This window comes from Trachurus trachurus (assembly GCF_905171665.1).
Source record: "Trachurus trachurus genome assembly, chromosome: 8".
Taxonomy (NCBI): Eukaryota; Metazoa; Chordata; class Actinopteri; order Carangiformes; family Carangidae; genus Trachurus; species Trachurus trachurus.
Window position 1 is genome coordinate 23,931,079 of NC_139905.1, and position 23,759 is coordinate 23,954,837.

The 23,759-nt window shown below is 45.2% G+C and overlaps 1 protein-coding gene across 6 annotated transcripts; it reads left to right on the forward strand.

Moving 5' to 3' along the window:
• Positions 1-6,807: 6,807 nt before the first annotated feature.
• On the forward strand, positions 6,808-21,805 carry tcf20 (transcription factor 20). 6 transcript variants are annotated; one of them, XR_014595589.1, is made up of 7 exons: positions 6,808-7,094; positions 9,253-17,985; positions 18,242-18,335; positions 18,448-18,497; positions 18,696-18,796; positions 19,293-19,387; positions 20,296-20,393. XR_014595589.1 is itself a non-coding variant. In XM_083977978.1 (7 exons), the coding sequence occupies exons 2-7, from the start codon at positions 10,519-10,521 to the stop codon at positions 20,371-20,373; spliced, it is 7,899 nt and encodes a 2,632-aa protein (XP_083834104.1). In that variant the 5' UTR covers positions 6,808-7,094; positions 9,253-10,518; the 3' UTR covers positions 20,374-21,805. The 6 variants fall into 6 exon arrangements, 5 of the variants coding, with proteins under 5 accessions (XP_083834104.1, XP_083834107.1, XP_083834106.1 ...); XM_083977978.1 differs by having other exon boundaries at positions 18,448-18,511; positions 20,296-21,805; XM_083977979.1 differs by having other exon boundaries at positions 6,820-6,862; positions 18,448-18,511; positions 20,296-21,805.
• Positions 21,806-23,759: the final 1,954 nt, after the last annotated feature.

Here is a 23,759-nt window from a genome sequence, read left to right on the forward strand (position 1 = left end):
ATACAGTGGAGGGAGACCACATGTGATCGATAACCCACCACATGAAGCGTATAGAATTGAATCTTATGGGGATGGCAGTTTATTTCATCGTGCAGCAGTCGACGAGTGAGAGAGTGAATCGCAGAAATTGGCAAGCGTTGAAGTGAAGCGCTCTTTTCTCCTGACCTCTATATATCCTACTCTGAACTGGCAAACATCCATCATATGAAAAGGTTACACACAGTGAACTTTCAATTTGTTTGTAAAAAATAAGAATGATTTGATTTAAGTCCACAGATTCACCTGAATTTAATTTGGGTGGCATTACACAAATAGTTGGAAGATGTGTTCAATCTCTTTCTTGCTAAGATGTTAGATGAGAGGATCAGTACCACTCTCATGATCGTAGCTGAATGGGAAGCTAGAGCCAGCAGCCAGCTAAATAGCACGCTTACAAAGACCAGAAATGAAATGTTCCCAATATGTAATTTCAAATATATGAACGTGCCCAAAAAGGACCTGACAGTATTGTCAGCATTTATCCCTCCGGGGTAGTTAATATGCCGCCCATCATGTTGTTGCAGTATGTGTGAAGGCTTTCAAACCATCATTACCACCTGTAGTGAAAGAAAGGCTGAGTACAAATTGCACAAATTGTGTCTGTTCTCGAGCACAGAGCGACTCAGAGCACATGTGTGCAGGCGAAATGACAGGTGTGCCGTCATGATGAGGATGAATAATCGCGATGAGACCGAATAGCTCAAGTCCTGCAGAGTGATGGGAGGAGAGAGAGAGCTGGGGTGGGGAGGTGGGGGGAATTAAGAGAGAGGGGCAGATGGAGTGACATGACAGCAACAAGTGAGATAACGGCGCTATGGCAAAAAGACAGAAGGTGAAAAGGAAGTGAAGTGGAGGAAGGGTTAAAGAGGAGAGGGGAGAGAGAAATGGTTGCCTCGGCAACAGCAGCCAGCGTTTTCTCTCTCTTTCTATATCAATCCCTCTTGCACAACACACACACACACGCACACACTCACACATACACATACACATACACATACATACACATGTTGGCTCTCTCCTCTCCCTGTGGCACAGAGTTAAAAGTTTTGCAGGCGTACATTTACACGCTACTCTTCCTGGTGCTGGTTTCTTCAAAGGGCGATGTGTTTGTCTGATGCTGTGGCAGCACTCAGAAGCACAGGATGTACCAACGAGCCTAATCATATATCATATCATATCATATCATATCATATCATATCATATCATATCATATCATATCATATCATATCATATCATATCATATCATATCATATCATATCATAATTGTCATTATTCCAGGATTATTATTACTACCAGCATTCAAATAGTTTGTTTTTTTAATACAGATTTACAGATATCATACAGTCACCTCAAAGTGCAATGAATAATCAGATGATAATAAGAGTTTATTGATGGAGCATTAGGTTGCAATATGCTGACAGGTCTTTTTTTTTTCTTCTTTTTTTTTTTTACTGCAACATTTAACAGGCTGGTTGCCTCGGAGAAGTACACTACAGTTTGTGATGTGCCTGCACTGTGCTAACACTACAACACATGTATTCATTGCAGTCTGCAAACACACACCCCATCTGCCTTCAGTGCACTGGCTCCTGTCCTGTTGTCCATCAGGCCGCTCTGTCCGTCCTGACCAACCCCTGTCATGCATGTACCAGTGTGGTGCATCCACACATGACAACCACCACAGGGGGGGTAGGGGGGTGGGGGTTGGATCCAGTGTCTAAGGTCACTACTCACATCATACCAGCAGAAGCTTGTGTGCCGTGAGTGATGTGCACGTGTGGGTGTGTGTGAAGTGTGTTTTTTCTTTGTGTCCTGTGCGTATGACATATTTATGCAGAGCGTCTTGTTATGTCTTGTTATATGTCTGATGTGGGAGCATGTGGCGTTTCCAATATACCAGTGTAAACGTGTTTGACATGTGATGTCATGTACCATTGGAGAAAAGGTATGTGTGCGCCTTTCTCCTGCATGCACGCCTCATGTGTGTGTGAGAGATAGTATATCAGTGGAGTGAGGAGTGCGTGGACCCCCAAGGAGGAGTGGAGTAATAAAGCACAGAGGCCTGCCTTGAGTCACAAGGACGGCACAGAGATGATGATGGTACCATCAAATTTAATGGGCTGCAGGAGAAGGTGTGTGAGAGCAGAAGAAGAGAGGGCAGGCGGAGGTGCTCGTGGTGGAGAGAGAAGGGGGGTTGTGAGCTGTGGAGGCAAAGCTGAGGGGACAAACCGGCTAAATTGGGACAATCACTCCCCTCCACTTCACATTCTGTAGTGCGTCTGATTTGAATTATCATCCCTGAGAGCCTCGGCTCTGTAATTCACCCTCAGTCTCCACCCACCACCCACGGCCGACATGATCCACCTCTAAAACCCTCGGATCAACTTGTTACCTGGCACTCGAGCTTCGCACCCTTTCAGTTCTGCTGCTTGGGATGCGGATGCTGAAGTCGACCCTCTCCATCCTCCCCTCTCACATACACCCCCCCGCCTCCCCTGCCTCTTTCACACTCTCCCACCCTCCCTCCCTCCCTCCCTCCCATCCCTCCCGGTATCCGTAGTGATTGGAGGCAGGAATCTGAGGTTGCTAGGAGACGAGGAGAGTGTGGCAGCCGGGCCTCAGTGTGAGAGAGAGTTATGTGAGAGCGGTGAGGGGGATGTAAGCCGAGGGCGCCCCCTGCTGTCCGCTGCTGGCCGTGGATGCCCACTGTAAAAATGATGTGTTCGGTGCCTCATGCCACCTCTCATCTTTGGTCCACCAGCAGGAGGATCACACGGTGGTGAGTGTGTATGTGTTAAAGTGGGATCAAGCTAATTTTGTAGCGTATGTTCTTTTCATTGATTTATAACCAGATTTGGTAAATATCATTTGTAAGATGGGAACAATCACTCACAGGTGGTGGACTGAGCAAATAGTCATTATGTCCCTGTGAGGAAAACACATCTTTGCATCATCAGTCCCTGCTAAGGTCACAGACTTAGAGTTGGAGCTGTTGCAAGTGTATTTCATCTGGGCTACATCATGCTCTTTGATCTATATGAGTTTCACTGAGATTGTGAGAGAGCCACCACACCTAGTAGCAATCAAAGTTCAAGATCTCATTTCTCCGTGTGCGCAGAATTATGTTTTCAAAGCTGTGCCCGCTCTTCTGATATAATACTTAATGTCTGTGGGACACTAATTGTGATATTGTAGGACACTTTGGATGAGGAAAGATCAAAGACTGTGAAATTGTACCAAAGCATAACTTTTGAAGCACACACTTCAAAGGGACTGATGGATTGGGATTTCAGACAAAATAATATGAGCACTGTTTTTCTTGCTGTATAATGCGAGGCCAGATTGTGAAGCGTGAGATCACAGCTGCATGTTTGTTGTATGACTCTGACTCCATGTGGTCATCAAGGAAACTGCAAATCACTGCTGCTGTTTTCGTGGGCTTGTCGTTGGTTGTTGCTGTATGAACTGGCTGCTGCTGGATGCTGATGCTATATCCTGGCCAGTATTTTGTTTTGAGTGCAATTTAGGTGTATGAGCTGCCAAATGTTTTCTGTTTATCTTAGCAGCTTTCCTATGCACTGTTTTCACAATCAAAGCCAATTAAATTTACATGGACACTGATATGAATAATGGGACATTCACATGTGCAGTATATAGTATTTATACTATACATAACACTAACAAATGTAAGCCCATGAAGAGGCCATGCATTATTTTTGAAGTTAATATGAGTCTGTCAGTTTCTGACAAATCTTTATTTTTCTCTGGACAGCGTTGCTAAGCTGCTCTGGACACCAACTGTATCTTTATAAATAAAGCCAAACAACGAACCTTAGATTAACTTTCTGATATCATTTTTGCACACAAAGAGATTTTGTTCCTCATCACTTATGAAGCAAGTGCATCGAAGTGATTCTTTATGAACAGGAGACGTGAAAACTGAAGGTTTCTCCTTTAAGTGCCATATGTTCCTCCAGTAGTGATTGCAGTGCTGTAGGAGCAAGTCATTCTTATGTTATCAAATCATCAGCAGTCATTATTGGTTATTATGCGATCCACAGGCATAATCAGTGACAGAGAGAACCTCATAACCAGCTTCACACCTTCACATAAAAATGGCTCTTAAGAGTGGATTGTATTCAGGCTGAGCAGTGAGCACACAGTGCCAGGCACTTGTCCACTGTTCCTCTCTCCGTGCACTCAGGTTATAGAACTATGTTCCAGCTGAGTTTTAATTGCCCATTCACCTGCTTGAGTGACATCCAGCTCGCCTGCGCCTCAGGACTGAGGACAAAGTAGAGCTTTTGTACCAAACTGGACAGATTTGAACACATTGAAAATAATTCTATGTAACTGTTTTCACTGATGCAAAATGTCCTCTTTCAGTTTGGGCATGTCAAGGACATTTGGTGTGAGAGCTTACATATTCACTCTTGATTCTGAGCGCAGAGGTTTTGCTCAAATTTCTGTTAAAGTTGTGCAGTGTCCGAATAGAGACTGTGTTTTCTCATTCAAAAGCAGGATGTTATTCACAAGTTGGATCGTGTTGGACATTGTTGCATTTCTTATTTATCCAAGGATGTGTTAAATGTCAGTCCCTGTATGCTGATATAACCCTGTGCTGGAGAGGACACAAGTCATCATGTTTGCAGCCATATATGCACATTGCATCGTAGCCATTATAGCTTTTATTTCCATCCTTGTCATAAATGAAAAACTATTATCAGTGAATACAGGACAAAAAAGTAATGAAGGCACTATTCAGCTGTACATACACATCATCCAACCATAGAAGAACCTTGAGTCCCTTTGAGAAATAGATCATGAAGAAAATAATATTATTCAATTAATAAATACAACAACTGAAATTTTCAGATCAGTAGAATCTCTTGCTTCAAATTCTCAAAATAAATATATCAATAAAGGTTTGTAGCAGTGCAGTTACAAAACATCTCAGCTAGCCTCACTTATATTATAGAGCTTATAAGTGTAAAGGATGTTCTAGTGAGAAGAATAGACCTTCTCCACACAACCATCTTTGCCAGTGCAACAGAAGAGAGTGGACAGATGTGTAGGATTAACACGATGGTGTGCGACAAAGAGACGGAGGGCTTCGAGTGTGTTCAAAACCAGTTGCTTTCTTTACAACTGTGCACTTTGAGCCTCCACTGTGGAAGATTTTGTGACCTTGTCTGTGATGGAGAGATTCAGTGTGTATCCCAGCAGGCGTTCCTGTTGATTGGACAAGCCTGGCTGACTGGCTTGCTGGCCCAGAGTATCAATGCCCTTTATCTCGCCTCTCAGCTCTTTCGCTTCGACTTAGTGGCAACACAAGTACACAACTGCTTGCGAGTGAATCATAGGTGGAGATTTGTGGTCGACAAACAGCAGCGTCCGTCTGAAACTGCACATGTAAGAAAGCAAATGTAGATATGTAGCCTAAAAATTATCCACAGTTAAAGCTCTGTGATGCAGTTGCTATGGCAACTATGATAGAAATAGACGTGTATCTGCAAGGGAATGAAATGTATTGAACTGTTGTTTAGAAACTGAGAGAGATTTAACTCTTTTGATTGACAGGTTAAGTGAGTGACTGCATACAGATGTGCACGCTCAGTCTGACTATGGTGTGTGACTCTTGTGATTCAGCGTGCATATGCCTTTGTATGAGCACATGTGGTTGCCATGAATGTATGTATGTATGTCTTGGTGAATGTGTATGTGTGAGTGTGCATGTGTGTGTGCGCATGCATGACACACTGCAGTACATTAAAAGTGCAGCACCATGGATGGGGGGCATAGGGCACATCATTATGATGGTTGGAGAGTGTGAGTGGGTCTGCACTGCACTCACTGGCCCTGTGTGAGAGCAGATAAGCTCAGGCAGAGACAACACAATAAATTTAATGGGAAAAGGATTCTGTTTGTAGCACCTCCATTGTTGTTCTGGCCATGATGATGCTCTGAGAGTGTCGTGTCAAACACTAACCAATGGTTAGATATTACAATTTAAGTGGCTTTTCTTTGTGGTTTAAAATAAACAATAGAGCTGCACTGTGCATTTCAGCATTAAAACACCACAATAAACTTAAGCTTCATCCATTGCGCTGCAGTCTTTCTCTAATGCAGTCATACTTATTTGCTCACAAATGGTCTTTCATCTGTTACGGACTTATTCATTTCAGAGCCAACCCAACAGTCTCCTCTCCATATTGCCTTTGTACCCTGGTGCCTTCATTAGTCCACCCTAATTCACTTTGACTTGAGATGAAATAAGAACAAAGGAGCTGTGTTAAAACGTTCAAGCTAGACATGAAAAAATAATGCATTTGCAGTTAGTAGTATAATCTTATACTAGCTATTTGAAGGTGTAAATAGGTGAAAAATCTGTGAAAAAGAAAAGAGCTCCAGAGAGGGAGGGGGAGATGGAGGGATGTGATGGAGAGAGATGAGGGAGGGGGTGCAGGAATATGAGTGTGTATGCATTTTCAAGGCGGTCTTTCTGTTGCAAGAAAAAAAAACAGTAGTCTAACAGGAAAACGAATAGGTCGAGCTACTGATGAAGGCATGCAAATGCAATTTAGTGACGGAAACTGACGCTTTAGATGTTGATGTGTTAGCGGAGGCTCGAGCGAGAGGAATGCATTTAATTTTAGCCCGAGATAGGTGGAATCACCTCAGCGGTGTGTGAAAGAGGGAGAGAGGGAGAGAGAGAGAGAGAGAGGCGAGGGAACAAGAGGGGAGGGGGCGGGGGTGTATGGACCTCACTGGTTACGGGACCTACAGGCACCCCGATTGTGCTCTGCTCTCATCATTTTTGGAGGTGAGGACAAAAGGAAAAAAAAGGGGGGATCGGGAAGAAAGGCCCGGGATCCGAGTGTCGTGACGGGCCCCCCCGACTTCGCCGCCGCTGGTCGGGGTTGTCTGGACTCAAAGAGGGTGAAGGAAAAGCGGCGGAGCGGTCGACTCTAGACTGGGGTTTCCTGCCACAGCAGCGGGATTGTCACAAAACAGCCTTTCACTCTTCGAGGGGCCTTGTATTGCTACGTTTTCAGGTATGCATTTAGAGTATGTTAGCTAGCCTGTCTCTGACTCACTTGCCTCTCCCTGGTCAAACGTTAGCTGTGTTTATTCAGGGGAAAATGTCAGGCTGCGTGATGATCGTTTTCTGATGCGGTACCCACACCAGCTCTCTTTGCTAGTAAACGTTATATATGCTAGCTACCCCCATTTACCCACAGCCCCAGTGAATATCTGAGGGAGGGGGGGAAACATCTGCACCTAATCACCTCTCTTTTGTAGCTAAACGCTGCCTGGCTGCTGCCCCCGTGCCTTTAGCCTGCTGCCTCCAACTATCGCCTTGTGCACGTCCTCAAATGCTTGTTATAATGTAATAAACGCAAATTAGCTGGCTCGCTAAGATGCTAACTAGTGGTTGTAGCCTAGCTAGCCCCCAACATATGCGACTTGGCTGGCATATTTAATTTGCAGTATGTGAGGTATCCTAGCTAACGCTAACCTCCCAGAGCTAAAAGAAAAAAAAAGAAAGAGAGAGAGAGAGAGAGAGGCAGCACTACAAAGCTAATTGTAATGCGTATACCTTGCTGCTGTTGGCTAATGTAGCTTGCTAAGGCTATTGTACAGAAGCCAGTGTTGTGTTGATGACAGCCCGAGACGATAAAGCAAACATAACAGAGCTGGCGTTGGGTCATTATCTGAAAAAAAAATGAAGAAGCAAAAGATAGAAAAGCGTTGCGTATGCTCTTATCAGTCAGGCAGCTATGCAACTGATTGACTTGCTGACAGACTGCATTGAGTCAGTTTTCATTAACGCTGCACTGTTGTGTGTGTTGTGGACGCTGCTGCTGCTGCTGCTGCTGCCTGGTCGTGCACAGCGAGCTGCTGTGATTAATTAGTAATCAAGATATGAGCTAAAAGACGGATGGAGGTGAATAGTGTCCTTCTAACTTCACCAGGTTTACACAGACCTGTTTGATAAAACATCTATCTCACTATTATTATTTGATTAACAGGGTGTCATCAGTTTGGGTTAGGGTTTGTACCCCTCCTCTCTGTTTCTCCCCCTTTTGCTCCACTTCAACTACTAATCATTTTCTCTGTGGTGGAAATCAATGAATTACATTGGTGGAAAAAGGCTCACATTAATGATAAATGAACATGCGATTAATGATGAATGCTACCAATTAAACTATTAGTTACTATCACAAACAGTCTGGCTCAGATTAAGCCAACACAATAAGATAGATAAGAGTTGTTTCAGGGCCATTAACCATTTTACAGTGTATTTGAAGTAGACAATAGAGGCTTGTGTCACACATGGCAATTATGGGTACTGACCTCATAAAGGTGGCGTCATCCCTTTAAGTATCACCCATAATAATTAAGGCCCATTAAAACAAGTTAAATACCCTAAAGTTAATGGTGTTTAGTTCCATTGTAAAGAGGTGGGAGATGCACTGCTTCTGTCTTGGCTCCACAAAGCTGTTTGTTTACATGTGAAGTTATGTTTGTGACCTTGTCTATGTCTACTTTGTTGCTTTAATTGCATGCTGCTCGCTGCTAACCCACTTTTCTCTTCACCAACCCTGTTTGTTATCAGTCAGAAGAGACAGCTTAGGCATGTATTTTAAAATCTCCAACCACAGTAAAGGCTGTACCCACAGTGCATATTAAAAAAGGAGTGTTGAGATGAGACCAGCAAACCTTTTAAGTAGTGAAGTACGGAGCTGATTTTGGCAGTGCATCCAACAAGGACATCCTGTTAACATCGTTATTGATTTGTTTGATATTATTTGTGATAGACCTATATGATTATTTTACCTGACTACTGAACCCCAAGTCCACGTCATGGGAAATACTGATGTAACACCTGATCTAAGATCCTGGATTGTATTTTCTTTTGCAAATTGAGTTAATTTTTAATTATCTAGCCTATGTTACAGAAGTCCTAAAACAAAAGCTTTCAGTCATTTTGTGTCAGTCTGTATTTGACGAATGTGTCACATTTACCCCTGACTTGCTTTAATTAAACTGATTAATTAAAAAGAATCTGAAAAATTGAATTAGCCCCAAATGCATATATTATTATTGTGTGACCACAGTTGATTTCTCTTGATAATAATTTAATTAGGGTTTTAGCACAGGTACGGTAAACAAATGCTAACGTTTTCAATTCATGTTTTGTGTTTGCAGAGCTGGGGAGGCTTCTGGTCCGCTACTCCTGGAAAATGAACTTATCTGCATGGAAATACTGAGGAGAAACAGAAAAACGAAGCTTGAATTGACTGAACTTCAGTGGAATAAATGGATTACCCTCCTTTTGGAAAAAAAAAATTGTTGCCATGGAACCAGGTAGAATTAAATGATGGTTGAGAGAAAAAAACAAAGGTAAGATGGCTTCATGCTGAAGACACAGGAGCGTGCACCAAGGAGAATCTGAACACCGAGTGAAGCAGAGAACGAACACTAAATAGGGACCAAAGACCTCTACAGTCCAAATGAATGCATGTAGTCGCAAGAAAGTAAAAAGAAAATAGTATTTGGAAGGGAATGACCAAGAAAAAGAACATCTCACAAAGTATTACACTCTGCATCCACGAGTTGATGAGACTATCAATGGAGTGTTTGTCTCTGGGAGTGTTTAGTGAGGGTCTGTACTCAGACCTCTTGATTCTGTTACTGCAGTTTTTTTCTCACACAGGTGTGAGTCAGGTCATACGTGTTGGTGAACTGAAGGATTGCTGTGACGGGACACAGTCTCAATGGTTGTAATGAGATTTTTTTTTATTTTTTCCTTTTTTGCACAGGATGCTATTGGATCATTACTCAGTTTAATTCTCACGTAGCTCTGCTTGCTTGAGCCGTTACTATAGTGGAGTGTATACACGCAAAGACATTTTGAGATTGAACGTCTCGCATGGTGGTGTGTCCGTTATCCATGATATCATTGCCTGCTCAGTGCCAAACCAGTTCAGCTTCATTGGAATGACTGCACACTTTTAACCTTACATTTTTCTGCACAACAAACCTGCATCGTTACGAATTTATTTTTCTTCTTTTTTTTTTAAACTGTTTTTTCAAGACCCAGTAATTAAGTGAACCTTTGTTTTTGTTTTGTTCTGTTTTGTTTTTTTTACTAAAAAACAACCATCACATCGAAGAAGACAGCTTTTTACCATTTGGCCTTTTTATATATTGATAAAACCCCTCGTTTGTTCAGCCTCCCTAAAACTTTCTGTTACAAAAAACATCTGCAGTATATATTCATCTGCTTCAGCTCTTTGGTGGATTTTCAAAAGCATTTCCTTGTTTTACTGCCAGGCCATAGACTCTCTATGTCATTTATGGTTACTGCCATAAGCCTTCCAGTTTCTGATCAGAAACATTCCCTGATATAGATACTGACAGATATTTCCGTTTTTGATCCAAACTTGGAAAAAAAGAACAACAAAAAAAACAATGCAGAATTTTTCTAACAGTCCGGCTCCCACCTCTCTCCCCCATGGGTTCACTGGGAGAGGTGGAGGGGGACCCCCGTACCCCCCCCAGCCAGCAGATCCCCAGATCTCCCCAAGGATGACGGATGATTACGCAGGGATGCAACAGCAGAGCCTGCACAGAGCCCATCACCACCCCACTCAAGCCAGCCACATGCTTGCATACAGTGCCAGAAACAGAGGAGCTGTGGAGCCACCACCAACACAGGGTAACATTCACAGTGGCAACAGTAACAACCCCTACAGGAAGGACGCCATGGATTATTATTTTTCAATGGGCGGGAAGGACAGGCACAGAAGGGGAGGCATGGGCTATGGAGCAGGCTTTGGATACCCTAATATTGATGGACATTTACCTCACCAGTACAGGCATGCTGGATCTGGCTCTGCTCCGTCATCGGGCCTGATGTCACCATATCCAGTAGACTACGCCTCCAGTGCCGGTTCAGGTGGAGGTGCCGTTGCCGTTGCCGGTGCCGGAGCGTTCTCCCCTACTCACCAGTACAACATGAGTCAGAACCCTGCAATGCAGTCAGTGCCAGGTTCCCAGATGCAGCACCGCCAGCATGGGCAAGCCTTCCCAGCTGTCAGTGTCCACCATGGACAGCAGCATAGGAGCTATCCACAATCTGCGCACAGGATGACCCCACAGTACCCGCACTACTCCCCACAGGGTGGAGCATCCACGGGGTCATCAGGAATGTACAGCCCCCCGCCACAGAGGTATCTCGACGGGGCTGCTAGCACCGGGTTTGATCCCAAAGTCAACAGCTCTCCCAGTGTCAACTCCAGTTCAAACTCAGTGTCCAGTTCAGTTGCTGCTAACAATGTGGGGCCAATGGAGAATGTTCAACAGAGTTACCATGCTGCAAATTATCCTGGATATTCCCCACAGACACATTCTCTTCACAAGCAGGCCACACTACAGCACCGCAACTCGCAGCACAATTTAGGGGTAGGTTATGACAACTCTCTGAAGATGCAGCACCAGGGCCCGTCTCCGGGGTCTGTATATGCTAAACATCATCAAACCTCTAATCCCAGTATACCTCAAGCAGCATCTCAAGAAATAGCCAAATCCCCAATGCACCCCAATGCTCAGCAAACCCAAATCAACCAAAACTTTAGCCCGATATCCAACCCCTCTCCAGCTGCCTCAGCAGTGCATTCCCCCAGCTGTAGTTCCTCTCCTTCCCCTTTGATGGGTGTCTCAGAGGCACATGGAAACCCCTCAGGTCATGGTCCTTCACATCCTCCTACATCAAACCCCCGTAGCAGCCATGGTCATGGCAGATTACTGCAGACTATGCCTCAGTTAAGTCCCACACCCAACTCAAATAGCAGCATCAGTAGTTGTGGTAGCAGTGGCAGTCATAAAGCTCACAGCATGAGTTCAGCTGGAGGGAGTAGTCTTCCTCTAGCAGGCCGCAACAAAATGGGTCTGAGCGCAGGAATTGGATCGAGAGAGGAAAGCTCCTCTGTTTATTCATCGTCTCCACTTGATAAAATGCATGATGCAGGCCTGAATAGTCTTAATGCCTTGAGCTCACAAGTAGCCAATTTACCTAACACAGTTCAGCACATGCTCCTCACTGACACAGTGCTCGCACAGAAGAAGAAAGATGGCGGGCAGATGCAACAGGCAACACCCGGCGGGCCACCGTCACAACCGAGGAGTCGAAACGCAAGTGCAGCCTCAAGTACTAGCACAGTCAAGGATGGAAGTGCAGTGGGGAGCGGTGACGGCGGCAGCTTAGATGCTGCCGCTGATGAGGACTCCTCTTTGATGTCAGTGGGAGGCTCATCAGGGACCAAGGTGGAGCGTGAGGAACAGTTTTCCGAGGGGGAACACGGCAGAGTGAGGCAGATGAGCGGAGCAAGTAGTGGATCTGAAACGACTGGCTATCACCCTCCACTTCAGAGTCAAAACCAACCACAGATGGGACAAACATCAAATGTGAAAACAGTCAGCTCTGATTCCCTATCAAAAGAACAAGGTGTTTCTGAAACAAAAGCAAACGAAGCTCACACTCCTTCATCATCATCTCCATCCTTTGGATGTCAGTCATCAGAGACTGGCCCAATTTCACATTCAACACCCCCAGTTTCCTCATCTCCCTTGTCCACCTCTTCCAATATTCCTCCCCCCCAGCCCAACTGTGTGTCAGAGCCCGGTTTAACGTATAATGACAACAGAGGCGGCCACAGGAAGACGGCAGAAATTAAAAATGAAGTAATCAAAAATGAAAGTGAAGGCGCAGTTGATAAAACAGAGAAGGGCAGTAGCCTAATGCAACGTGATGGAGAAGTCAATACACAAAATGGTCAGGACAAAGAAAATAGGCTGCACACTGCATCCAGATTACACAATAACCAGAGGGAAGAAAAGCACACATCTGAAGAACAGCAAAGTGCCAGTGGTGTTGGTGTGATTGTTTCAGCTCGATCTGAGGGAGGTCACACTGAAAAAGGCAAACACCCCCAAGACAACTGTGTTGAAGAGAAACAGTCTCACTCTTACTTAAGAGAGTCAAGCAGTCATAATGGGGAGGAAGGAGTAGATCTGACTTTATACTCCTCCCATCACCAGAAATCAAATTTTGGCCGGCCTCAAAATCCTCCCCAGTCTGGACCTCATAAATATGGCTACCCAGAATCAACATATGGCTCAGATTTGTCAATGAAGAAGAGAGGGAGGGCTGGTGCTGCAAGTGTAATGGAAGCAAATTCCAGATACTTAGGATACCAACCACCACAAGCTGGTTACGGTCCTCTGCATGCAAAAGATGTCGTCTCTGTAGAGGGTTTGCTGAAGAGGGGTCAAGGGGCGGGGGGTAAAGTTCACGAGGATAGCTCACAAATGCAGCAGTTCCCCAGCCTTTTACAAGAGGTTCTTCAAGGTTACAATTTAGACAGACGTTATGGCAGACCAGAGCAGGCATTTCCTGCCCATCTCCAAGTTCAGCAACAGTTTCAAACCCGACACCCGTATGGCATGGCTGAAAATATGAGGATGCAGAGCGGGGGGACTGAGGCTTCAGCTCATCCTGTCCAAATGGGCAGCTCCGGAAAGGCCTCTCATCCGAACCTGAGGCACGGGACTGAACCTGATTTCACCACAGACCCCCTGTCTGTTGTGAAGTCAGAGGTGGTCAATGCTAAGAGTTTGCAAAATGCTGAAAAACCTGAAGTGGGTGTGTCTCAGAGTCATGCACCACCAGCTACAGAGCCCCAGCAACCCCCACCCAAACATATAAATTTAGCCGACTATTCTCTGCCACAGAGAAAAGTGTTTTCTAATGTGTCCACTCCATCCTCTGCTGTGCAGGAGCTCCTTTTGCTAGAGCCAGAGCCCCTAACAGGCAGCATTGGTCAAACTGAGTCTCAGAAATCATCAGGCTCCATATTAGCCCCATCAGAGCGACGCTCTGTCATCTGTGATGTGTCTCCAAACCGACGCAGCACACCAGAGAGGGACAGGGAAAGCGACAGAGAGAGAGAGCGGGAGAAAAGTCAGAGTGGAGCCTCTGTAATTCAACAGCCATTTTCCTCTCCAGCAGCAGCCAATGATCTGAGTAAAAAGGATTCAGGAGAGAAACAAGTGGTGAAAATGGAAACAACATCTAAAGAGGCTGGCCCGGACGCTGTAAATCTACAAACTGATCATCATGGCAGCGGTGGGGCTAATGAGGCAGATATAGAGTATCATCCCAAGTCTGTTCATTCGTCTGTTGTAATGAATGCTGACCCCTATAGGCGAGGTAATGTAGATATCCCCCCCTTGCCTTCTCACCCTTTGAGCACTAATCCGTTATCTTCGCCCTCAAGACATCCGTCCTATCTTCATGGTGTTGATTTATCAACTGGCAGCAGTTTTCCTGCATATCGATACGGAGACACAAGAGAAGGAAATGTAATGCCGCGCAGCAACCCGCACTTCCCTCCCCACCACCCGTACCACAACCTGTCCCCCCAGGCTCAATCGGCAAATAAGCTTCAGATGTACGCTCACCCTCGTGGCCTCCCCCATCACCCGCATGACATGAGTGACTGGGTGAAAGCAATGAACAGGCCACCTAAGGAGATGATGATGCAGCCGGGGTCCTCTCCAGGAAGGCATAAGGTCGTCCAAGCAGAGCAGAGACAGAGGATGATCCCCCAAACTGACATGGCCGGTGAGCAGCACGCCACCAAAACTTCACTCCATCATCAAAGTGCTTTCTTTGACATGAAAATGTGGGAGTCGGCGCACGCTGCAAGAGAGGGTCCCAGATTGATGGAGGGAGACTCTTACTACAGAACTCAGCCTCCCCCTCCTGCGCCTCCTCCCCCTCCCCCTGCTCCTCCAGTAGTGTCACACGGACCTGCACCTCCGCCACTGACTCTGGGCCAAAGCGCCGCTGAACCAGAGGCGCCCCGAGGACCTGCAGAGGAAACCAAGCATCCCTGCCCACCTCCTCCATCTAGCTCCACTAAACCTCCCGCTGACACAAACTCCACTCCACCACAGGTGCAGCGTCCGACTAAAGCTGGGGGTTCTGGAGACACAAATCCGCTAATATTGAGAAGGAGAGTCCGCTCTTTTATCTCTCCCATTCCTGCCAAAAGGCAACTCCAGGATACGTCTCAGCAGAGGGCTGCCACAAATTCACATCATTCCCCTGTGGCCCAGTCTGAGTCTAGCCATCACAATGAAGATGACTCATCTAGTTCAGATATCCCATGTCCCAGGCTCTCCTCCCCACTGCCCGGAGAGAATATCTATTCACAACCTTTATCTCCATCGAGTGTTAATGCCAAGGTTTTGCCTCCGAGGAAAGGACGAGGTTTGAAACTAGAGGCAATAGTGCAGAAAATCACACCAAATATTAAAAAGCCAGCAGGCCATGCTGATGATGAGTCAAATCATTACCCAGGCTTCTCTCATTCAGAAATACCAACGTTTAATGATTCACAGGACCAAGACTTAGCACATTTCCCCAGGGTTGCAGGAGGGGATGATAGTTACATGGATGAAAGTCACTCATTAAACGACATGATTCCCTTCAGAGGAGTTGATGAGACTGGGCCGTTACCTCCGACTGCTTACCCATGCGACCCCCACCAGACGTCCCAAGCCCTCAAACAGCAAGACTTTGACTTTGGATTAGGCTCCGCTGTGGCATCAGCATCTGATGACAAGGAGGACTTTGCTCTGCTCGGGCCTTTACCCCCTCCTCCACCTCTTCCTCGCCCAGTCCAGGGTTCCCCACCTCCATCCTCGTCTGCTCTGTCAGACATTCAGCATTTCACAAACACTTACCAGCAGCTTGAGACAAGAAGAGGAGAGCAGTCTGCTGCTAACCTTCTGCGACAGAAACTTCAAGAATCTGGCATAGGATTTGATGATTATCCTGGCAGTGATTACTATGGAGCCACCCCGCCACACCACGGCCAGCCTCAAGGACACATGCTGAACAGACATCAGATGTCCTCTGGGAGGTCCAGTCTGTCACCACAAGACTCTAAGACCTCGGATAGTGTTGTGCCTAAAGGCTATTTCCCATCTGGCAAGAAGAAGGGCAGGCCTGTAGGGAGCGTGAATAAACAAAAACGGGCCCAAGCCCAAACACAGGGGCAGGCCCAGACTCCAGGCCAGACACAGAGCACAACTCTGAGTCCTTCTCCAGCCCCACCCACTGCAGCTACAGCTACAGCCACAGCTTCAGCTTCAGACACAGCTACAGCTACAGCTACGGCTGCTGCTCCAACTCCACAGACAGTGCAGTCTACCAGCGGCACACCATCCCCTGCAGCAGCACCCCCACTGCCAGACAATAACATCGCTCCCCCGCTGGCTCCGCCCATTCTAACCCAGGTAGTGAAAGTGGACGGTGAGAGCGAGGACACGCAGCCAGAGACGGAGGCCAAACCCGTGCGACGGAGACGCAGAGGCGTGAAAGACGAAAACGAGCCACTCGAAGCGAGGGGGCGGCAGAGGAGGAGGAGGAGAGGGGCGGCGGCGGCGGCAACGGCATCGGCATCGGTGGCCAAAGATGACCCGGATACAACATCAGGCCCAGGAGGAAGTCCCGGCGCCAACAGAGTATGCGTGGATCAGAACAGAAAGGGCCCGTTTGTTCCACACATACATGTGGAAAATAAAGTACCCGAGATCGGGGCGGTGTGCACCATTGTGAATGCTGAAGAGGACAAGATGAAAGGAGAGCGTAGCGTAGTCGCAGGGAAAGCAGGTGGGAGTGGAATCGATTCTCTCCTGACCTCAGCCCTTCCCTCCCAGTTATCTCGGAGAGACAGAGAATCAGAGAAAAGGAAGACGGACGAGGTGGAAACTACACTTCAGTCAGGAAAAGCACTTCCTTCATCTGGCTATGTTGTTTCAGGGCCGGTGATTACAGAGACCAATCACTCTGGCCGCTTGCTTTGCTGCCTGTGTCAGAAATGGGCAAATTACAAACACCTTGGAGATCTCTACGGGCCTTTTTATCCAGCTGAATATGCTGCGAAGCTCCCCAAGAACCAGCCCCAGGTCAGGCAAGGTCAAGCGACAGCAACAGTGACATCAACAGCAACAGCAACAGCAACCACAGCAGGAACAGGACCCGGACCCAACAAAACAGGACCAAATTCAGACATTAGCTCAAACACTCTGAGCACTGTCCAGGACTCCCAGACGCAGGACGCTCACTTTATCAAGCCTTCGACCGAGAGCGACTTCGCCATCAGCCTCGATCCAAACCCAGCATCTTTCAACGCCCCGGTGAGAACTGCCTCCCCAGCTGGTGGAGAAGATATGATGATGATGATGCATATGGCTGGCAAGCTCAGTCACATTGCCTCGTCTTCCTGCTCCTACTCCTCCTACTCCTCCTCCTCCTCTTCCTCCTCCTCCTCGTCCTCTTCCTCCTCCACCACCGCTACAACCACCACCACCACCACCATCACCAGTAAAACACCCTCTCTCACCTGGGACATGAATCTAGATATCCGACCTATCCCTGAGCTTAAGAGAGAGCCGGACCTTGAGGTCGACCAGCACCAGCAGCAGCAGCAGCAGCAGCAGCAGCAGCAGCAGCAGCAGCAGCAGGTGCAAAAGCAGCTGCAGTCGCCAGCAGCAGATGAAGCTCAACAACGACCCCAGCACAGGAAGCTGACCTCGCATCCCCGCTTTAAGAGGAGGCACAAATCCAGTGAGGAGTCCCCCAGAATGGTGCCATCCAACAGTAAGGCGTCCCTGCCTTTCCAGCCCCCTCCTCCTGCCTTGGACTCCCTGGGACCTTTGGCCCAACTCGCCCAGCTGCCTCAGATGCCCATGGACCCAGAGGAGCTGTGGGTCCACGAAGGGTGCATAGTGTGGACCAGTGGAGTGTACCTTGTCAACGGGAGGCTGTACGGCCTGCAGGAGGCACTAGATGGCGCCAGAGAAACAGTGAGTGTCCTCTGCATCTGTTTGACCTGCTTTGTTTTGGGGTTAATTCAGATTTACAGCTCCTTATCTCCGCTGTTGACTGTAACCGTTTAAAATGCGGTCGGTGAAACTGATCAGCAGACATGTCGGTGGTTTAATGGTGTTGTGTGTTCATTGATTTTTATCATTTAGCCGGGCCTTCAGCTGTGCTTCACTGTCCAGTGCAGTTTTAAGATGTATTGATTTCTTCTTTTCCATTCTGTGCGTCTCCACTCAGAGCTGCTCGTACTGTGAGATGATCGGCTCGACGCTGGGCTGCTACAGTAAAGGCTGTACACTTCGCTATCACTACCTGTGCGCTATTGAAGCAGGTGAGTGGATGCATTAAATACAGACACACTGTGAAAAGTGAGTTGGTGCGAAACACAAATATTGTTCTTTGTAATCTCTGCACAGCACTGACAGTGTCTCTCCTCCCTGCAGATTGCTCTCTGAATGAAGATAACTATTCTCTGCGGTGTCCGAAGCACAAGGTAAAGAAAGAGAGGTTGGTTTTCAAGCTGTTTCTGAAGATTTTTTCTTTTCATTTTGTGTAATTTGTTGAAAATCTCTCTTCTCTTTTACGTTCACAACTCAAGGTCCTCAGCCTCCAGTCGCCCACTGAGCTGGTAGGCTTCATTTCTTTCAAGCACTAACTCTAAGCCCATCAATTTTCCTCCTTTCTCTCTCAGTTTACCCAGAGCATCCGGCCAGCCAAGTCAGTGTACCTGGAGCAGTCAGAGAGAGGCTGAGAGAAACGGCGAAGGAGAAGAAACACAGGAGTCTGGGAGCTGTAAGTTTAGACTCGGTTGTATTTTTTTGACTGAATATGTATTTTTCATTTTATTTGTGTATTGAACCCTTTCAGATCTGCCCACACCCAAAGGATCTTTATCGTTACTTCTTAATAACATAGAAATATAAACCTCTCACGTCTTAGATTGAGCTGAACTATGCATTCATAAGAATTCATACAGACTTGAAAACAAATAGTTGGTACTATTATGTAAAAACTCACCTCCCCACTGAACCGGTTTGATCACCATAAAACAAAATTTCATGTAGGAAATGATGTTTTTGCTTTATGCCTTTATTTGGTGAGAGCCTGGACTCTCATTAATGGACCTTCAGTCGACTGGCACTAATCTGTCGCCTCAGGGCTTTTCATACCTTTTCTATCCAGACAGTTTCATTTCACACAGCAACACAACAGCTACTCTCTGTCGGTTGGTTCTTAGACTCCTGTAGATGAAGATCCTGCTCTCACGCTCCTCTTCACCTCCCCTTAGTGTCTGTCATTTCCTGTCACCACCTCCCCTCCCACTTGTCTTCATGGAAACATAAAGACTCATCGCATCACATCTCCACAGTTCATTCTCTTTATGTAAGATTACTGCAGAACAGTGTTGGTGTGCTCTCTTTATCTCATGTCCTCATTCCAGTTTATTCTTGTCTGCAATCAATCACATACTAGCGGATGCTTGATATTGGCGTAAAGAGTAATTATGATTTCTCTGATTTAGGAATACTTGATTTAAGTGCACAACTAAGCTTACACATGTAAATATACCGTCACTTTTCTTAAAGGGATACACCAAAAAAAATGTTTGTGTCTTGCCTCACTCCCGAGTCCATGACAAGCAGATAGACACCATGCTTTCGACTGTGCGTGCAGTAACAAGGGAGATAGAGCCCGTATCGCCCCTTAATTAGCTTAGCTCAAACACTGGAAGTGTATAAGTAGTGTTAGGTTGCGAGAAAGTAGCCGTTTAGCTCAGCAGTGTGTCGTTAATTTGTCTAAATACCAGCTGTTTGCAATTTTGTTCTGACGAATTCAGCGCTACTCAAGCTAGCCGTTGTGACCAACGCACTTCTGGTTACTTTCACAAAATAAAACACCGTTGCCCTTTACATACAGAAAACCATGACGATAGAATTTGTGCTTTTACTTTGAAATAGAAAGCTAACCTACCCTCGATGTAGCTAGCTTGAACCAAAATAAACCGTCTTTGCTTGAACCCTCCATTTTGACCGATCTCGTCCCTTTACCGGCATTTGACCGCTCAAGATGCCTTACCGGCGTTTAAGCTAATTACGGGCGATACTGGCTCTCCCTTGTTACTGCACGCACAGTCGAAAGGATGGTGTCTATCTGCTTGTCATGGACTCGGGAGTGAGGCAAGACACACACAAAAAATGTTGGCGTATCCCTTTAAATAATAGAACCTGTGAATAGTTGGTGTTGATGTTGGTGATGATGCTTACCTCCATTTTCGTGTTTTCCTTTCCCAGGTTAGTTTGGACAAAAGAAGACTGAGACCTGTTGGTGAAGCAGCCCCAAATGTGAAAGGACAGGACTGGCTTCTGTGACAGAGAACAACAAAAGGGAATGTAAAATTTCTCTACAGGAATCAGCATTATTTACTTTTGAGACAATGTGGAAAAGAAACCTTTTCTTTTTTTTCCTCGAGAGAATTATTGCTCTTTACTTAAAAGTGGAAAAAGAAAAAAAAACATGGACATGCAACATAGAGGAACAGAAGTACAAGAAAAAGACAAAAAAAAAAACTACAAAGGTCGAAGTGGAATAAAATGAGATGTCAAGACTGACGGAGGAACTTTTCTCAAAAGAACAAAAGAAACAAACTTCCTCCCTAGGCTCACTTTGATTTTCCTCAGACACCCTCAAAGCGTTAAACTCTTGTTTATCATCATCTGTATTATCATTTACCTTTTTTTCCAGGTTTTTTGTTTTGTTTGCTTTGAAGAGACGTATTGGGAGCAAGTTGGGTGTCGAACCCAGAACAGAAAAGGCGAGAATGTTGTATCCTCTCGCAACTAGTATTTTATCTTATGGTATTAGGATGGTCACAATTATTATTTTAGTCCTCATTATTATTTTGTATCCTCATTAGTATTTACTCATAAAAATGACATGGATGTATCTCACTTTATATTCAGTCAATACATACATTGGATTTTTTTTCCCCCATTCCTGGAGAGGGAGGAGCCAGAGCGATGTTGTCTGGAATGTCAGGGTCGAGTTTGCCACAAAGACATTATTGCCTTGGAGAACGGACATCTGTTGCCTTTCAAAAGTCACGTGTATGAGTGAGAAGTGTGTGTGTGCGTGAGAAACTGAAAAAATGCCGATATCTGGGTCTTTGATTCCATTTTGATCCTTTTGAAAAGTGTTCTTATTTTTCATCACTGGGGTTTTTACGGTACAGATAGTATTCATGAAAAATCAGATGGACAGTCTTATTTTTCAAGTACAAAATGTTTGTAATGTGCAAAGAGAAGGAGAGAGCCTTGTAAGAGGAGGATATGACACTATGGACTAATGCGTGTCTGTCATCTTTAACCGTGCTGACTGGAAAAAGATGAAGGAGAGGACACTGAAGAGTTTTCATGTTGTGGAACCGTGTACTGGGTGCACGAGCGTGTATGTTCTACATAGGAAGTGACGTCGGACTGACAGGCGTCGGTCCCGCGGACGGTGATGAAACATTTTTGGAACTGAAAACCTTGGGGGGGAGGTGTCATACGAGTGGCTGTGATTGGCCGACGGTAACTGGCCGGTGGAGAGAAATGCGAACCAAGTACTTTTGAATGGTTTCATTCTTAAGTGATGCAGCAGCGATTTGATCGGGAGATGCAAAATCCATTCAAAAGAAGCATTGCCATAAAATTTAAAAGTGAGTCGTACATGGTGTTGTCTTTATCATTTTTTATTGTTATTCTTGTAAAAAAAAAAATCAAGCTGAGAAGACAGTAACACTATCAAAACCATGCTGTATTAGAAACCTGTCAATATGTATATGAATTATGAATACACTTAAAAATGCTTCAAGTATGCTCCTCTTATTTCTGAAACATATTTTTGTTACTTTGTTGCACTGATATTCCATCGGTTTAAGTTTCATCTGTTATTTTTATGTCCTAATTTCTTTTTGGCATGCCTTCTCTCTATTCTTTACTCTTGTCTTTTCAGTTTGACTTTTCAGACAGGAGTTTAAATCTCATTGTGCCAGGTCAAGGATCCTGTGTTTCTGTCAGTCGATGTTTTGTGCGGTCACTTTGACCTTTTACCACCAAAATCTAATCAGTTCATTTTTCAGTCCAACCAAATGTCTTTGTCAAATTTGAGGAAAATCCCTAAAGATGTTGCTGAGATATTAGTTTCGCAGGTCACCATGACCCTTACCTTTAACCACCTCAATCTAAGTGAATGTACTGAATTTTCTGTGATTCATAAGAATGGGATGCACAGACAGACAACCTGAAAACATAATGCCTCTGGCTACAACTGTTACTGGCACAGGGACATAGTGTTGAAACCAATTTGTCTGAATTGTCTCAAGTTAAACTTTAAGTAGATAAAGACAATATGGAAATACCAAGGTCAAGAAAGATGAAAGCAGACTCTCAAAATTTGAAAGGGAAGAGCATTTTCATAAAGGTGTGTAAATTTGTGCCTCATATGATCAACCAAGATTTTACATTTTTTGCTCCCATGTTATGGGCAAGTGATTCTCAACCAGGAGCACTAACACAGTTGTTGGAGGGGAAACATGCTGAGAAGTGTGGAACATCAAGTCATTGTCACCCTAAAGCCACATTTAGATTTAAAAACACATGTTGAGCTGGCTAAAATGTATGCAACTATCAAATGGGAACATTGGATAGTGTGCAGGCTTACTTACTTACTGTTCACATTAAAAGCTACAAGTAATGTGTGAATGGTTAAAACATGTAAATACAGGATAAATAGTCAGCATTGAGTGATTGATGAAAGGTTAAAATATCTAAAAGTGGGGAGTCGTTTAGCTTGGGTGGTAGAAGAGGTGCCCCATATAGTGGCCCTGGTTTGATTCCACTGGTGGCCCTTTGCTGCATGTCATCCCCCCTCTCTGTCTCCCCATTTCCTGTCTATCTACTGTTAATTAAAGCACCCCCCCCCAAAAAAAAAAAAATTATAATACTAATAATTACAGTAAGTTATTAACATTTATTAAACAATTAATTTTCTTTAACATTTTAAAATAACTAAAAGTAATGCAAAATTGTTGAAAAGGAAACCTGAAAGCAATGTGCAAACAGTCAAAAAGCTACCACTATTTATACGTTTTTAGCATTAGCAGCTGTTTACTTAGCAGAGGAAATGTTGCTAGTTGCAAGCATTTAACTTCATTCCTTTGCTCACCCAGAGCCGTCTCCAGTCTAAATCAGGATTAAGTCTTGTCTCTATCTTGTTTAGTTTTTCTTCTATGGATGTTAAGGTGCTAACCAGCGAGTCCCGGCGGCATGCCTTCTCACTTTCTGATAGCGACTCACTAAAGCCAACAGTGTGGAAGCTCAGAGAGCGTATGATAACCCTTGTTATTATAAAGACAATGACGGCTGAAACTCTTGTCAAGTGACAATTCCCCACTCCCCGCCCACATTCAGCAGCAGAGAAAATGTACCAATGGCCCCTCAAAATGGTTAAATGTAACAGCTGAAATAGTTGATCCATTCATCTGACAAACTTGAGCAAACCAAGTTAAAAACTGATAGCACCGTTGTATGAAAACTTTACTGTAGCAATACTGTTATACAGTGATGGGTGGTATTGATGAAGGCGCAGTTCAGTTAATCTGTTAGAGATTGTAGGGCTACACACAGAAAACACTGGGAACCAGTGGCTTAACACATTATTATTTTCTAACAACAGCATAAAACCTTTGTGGTCAAGTGATGCAGTTGACTGCAGT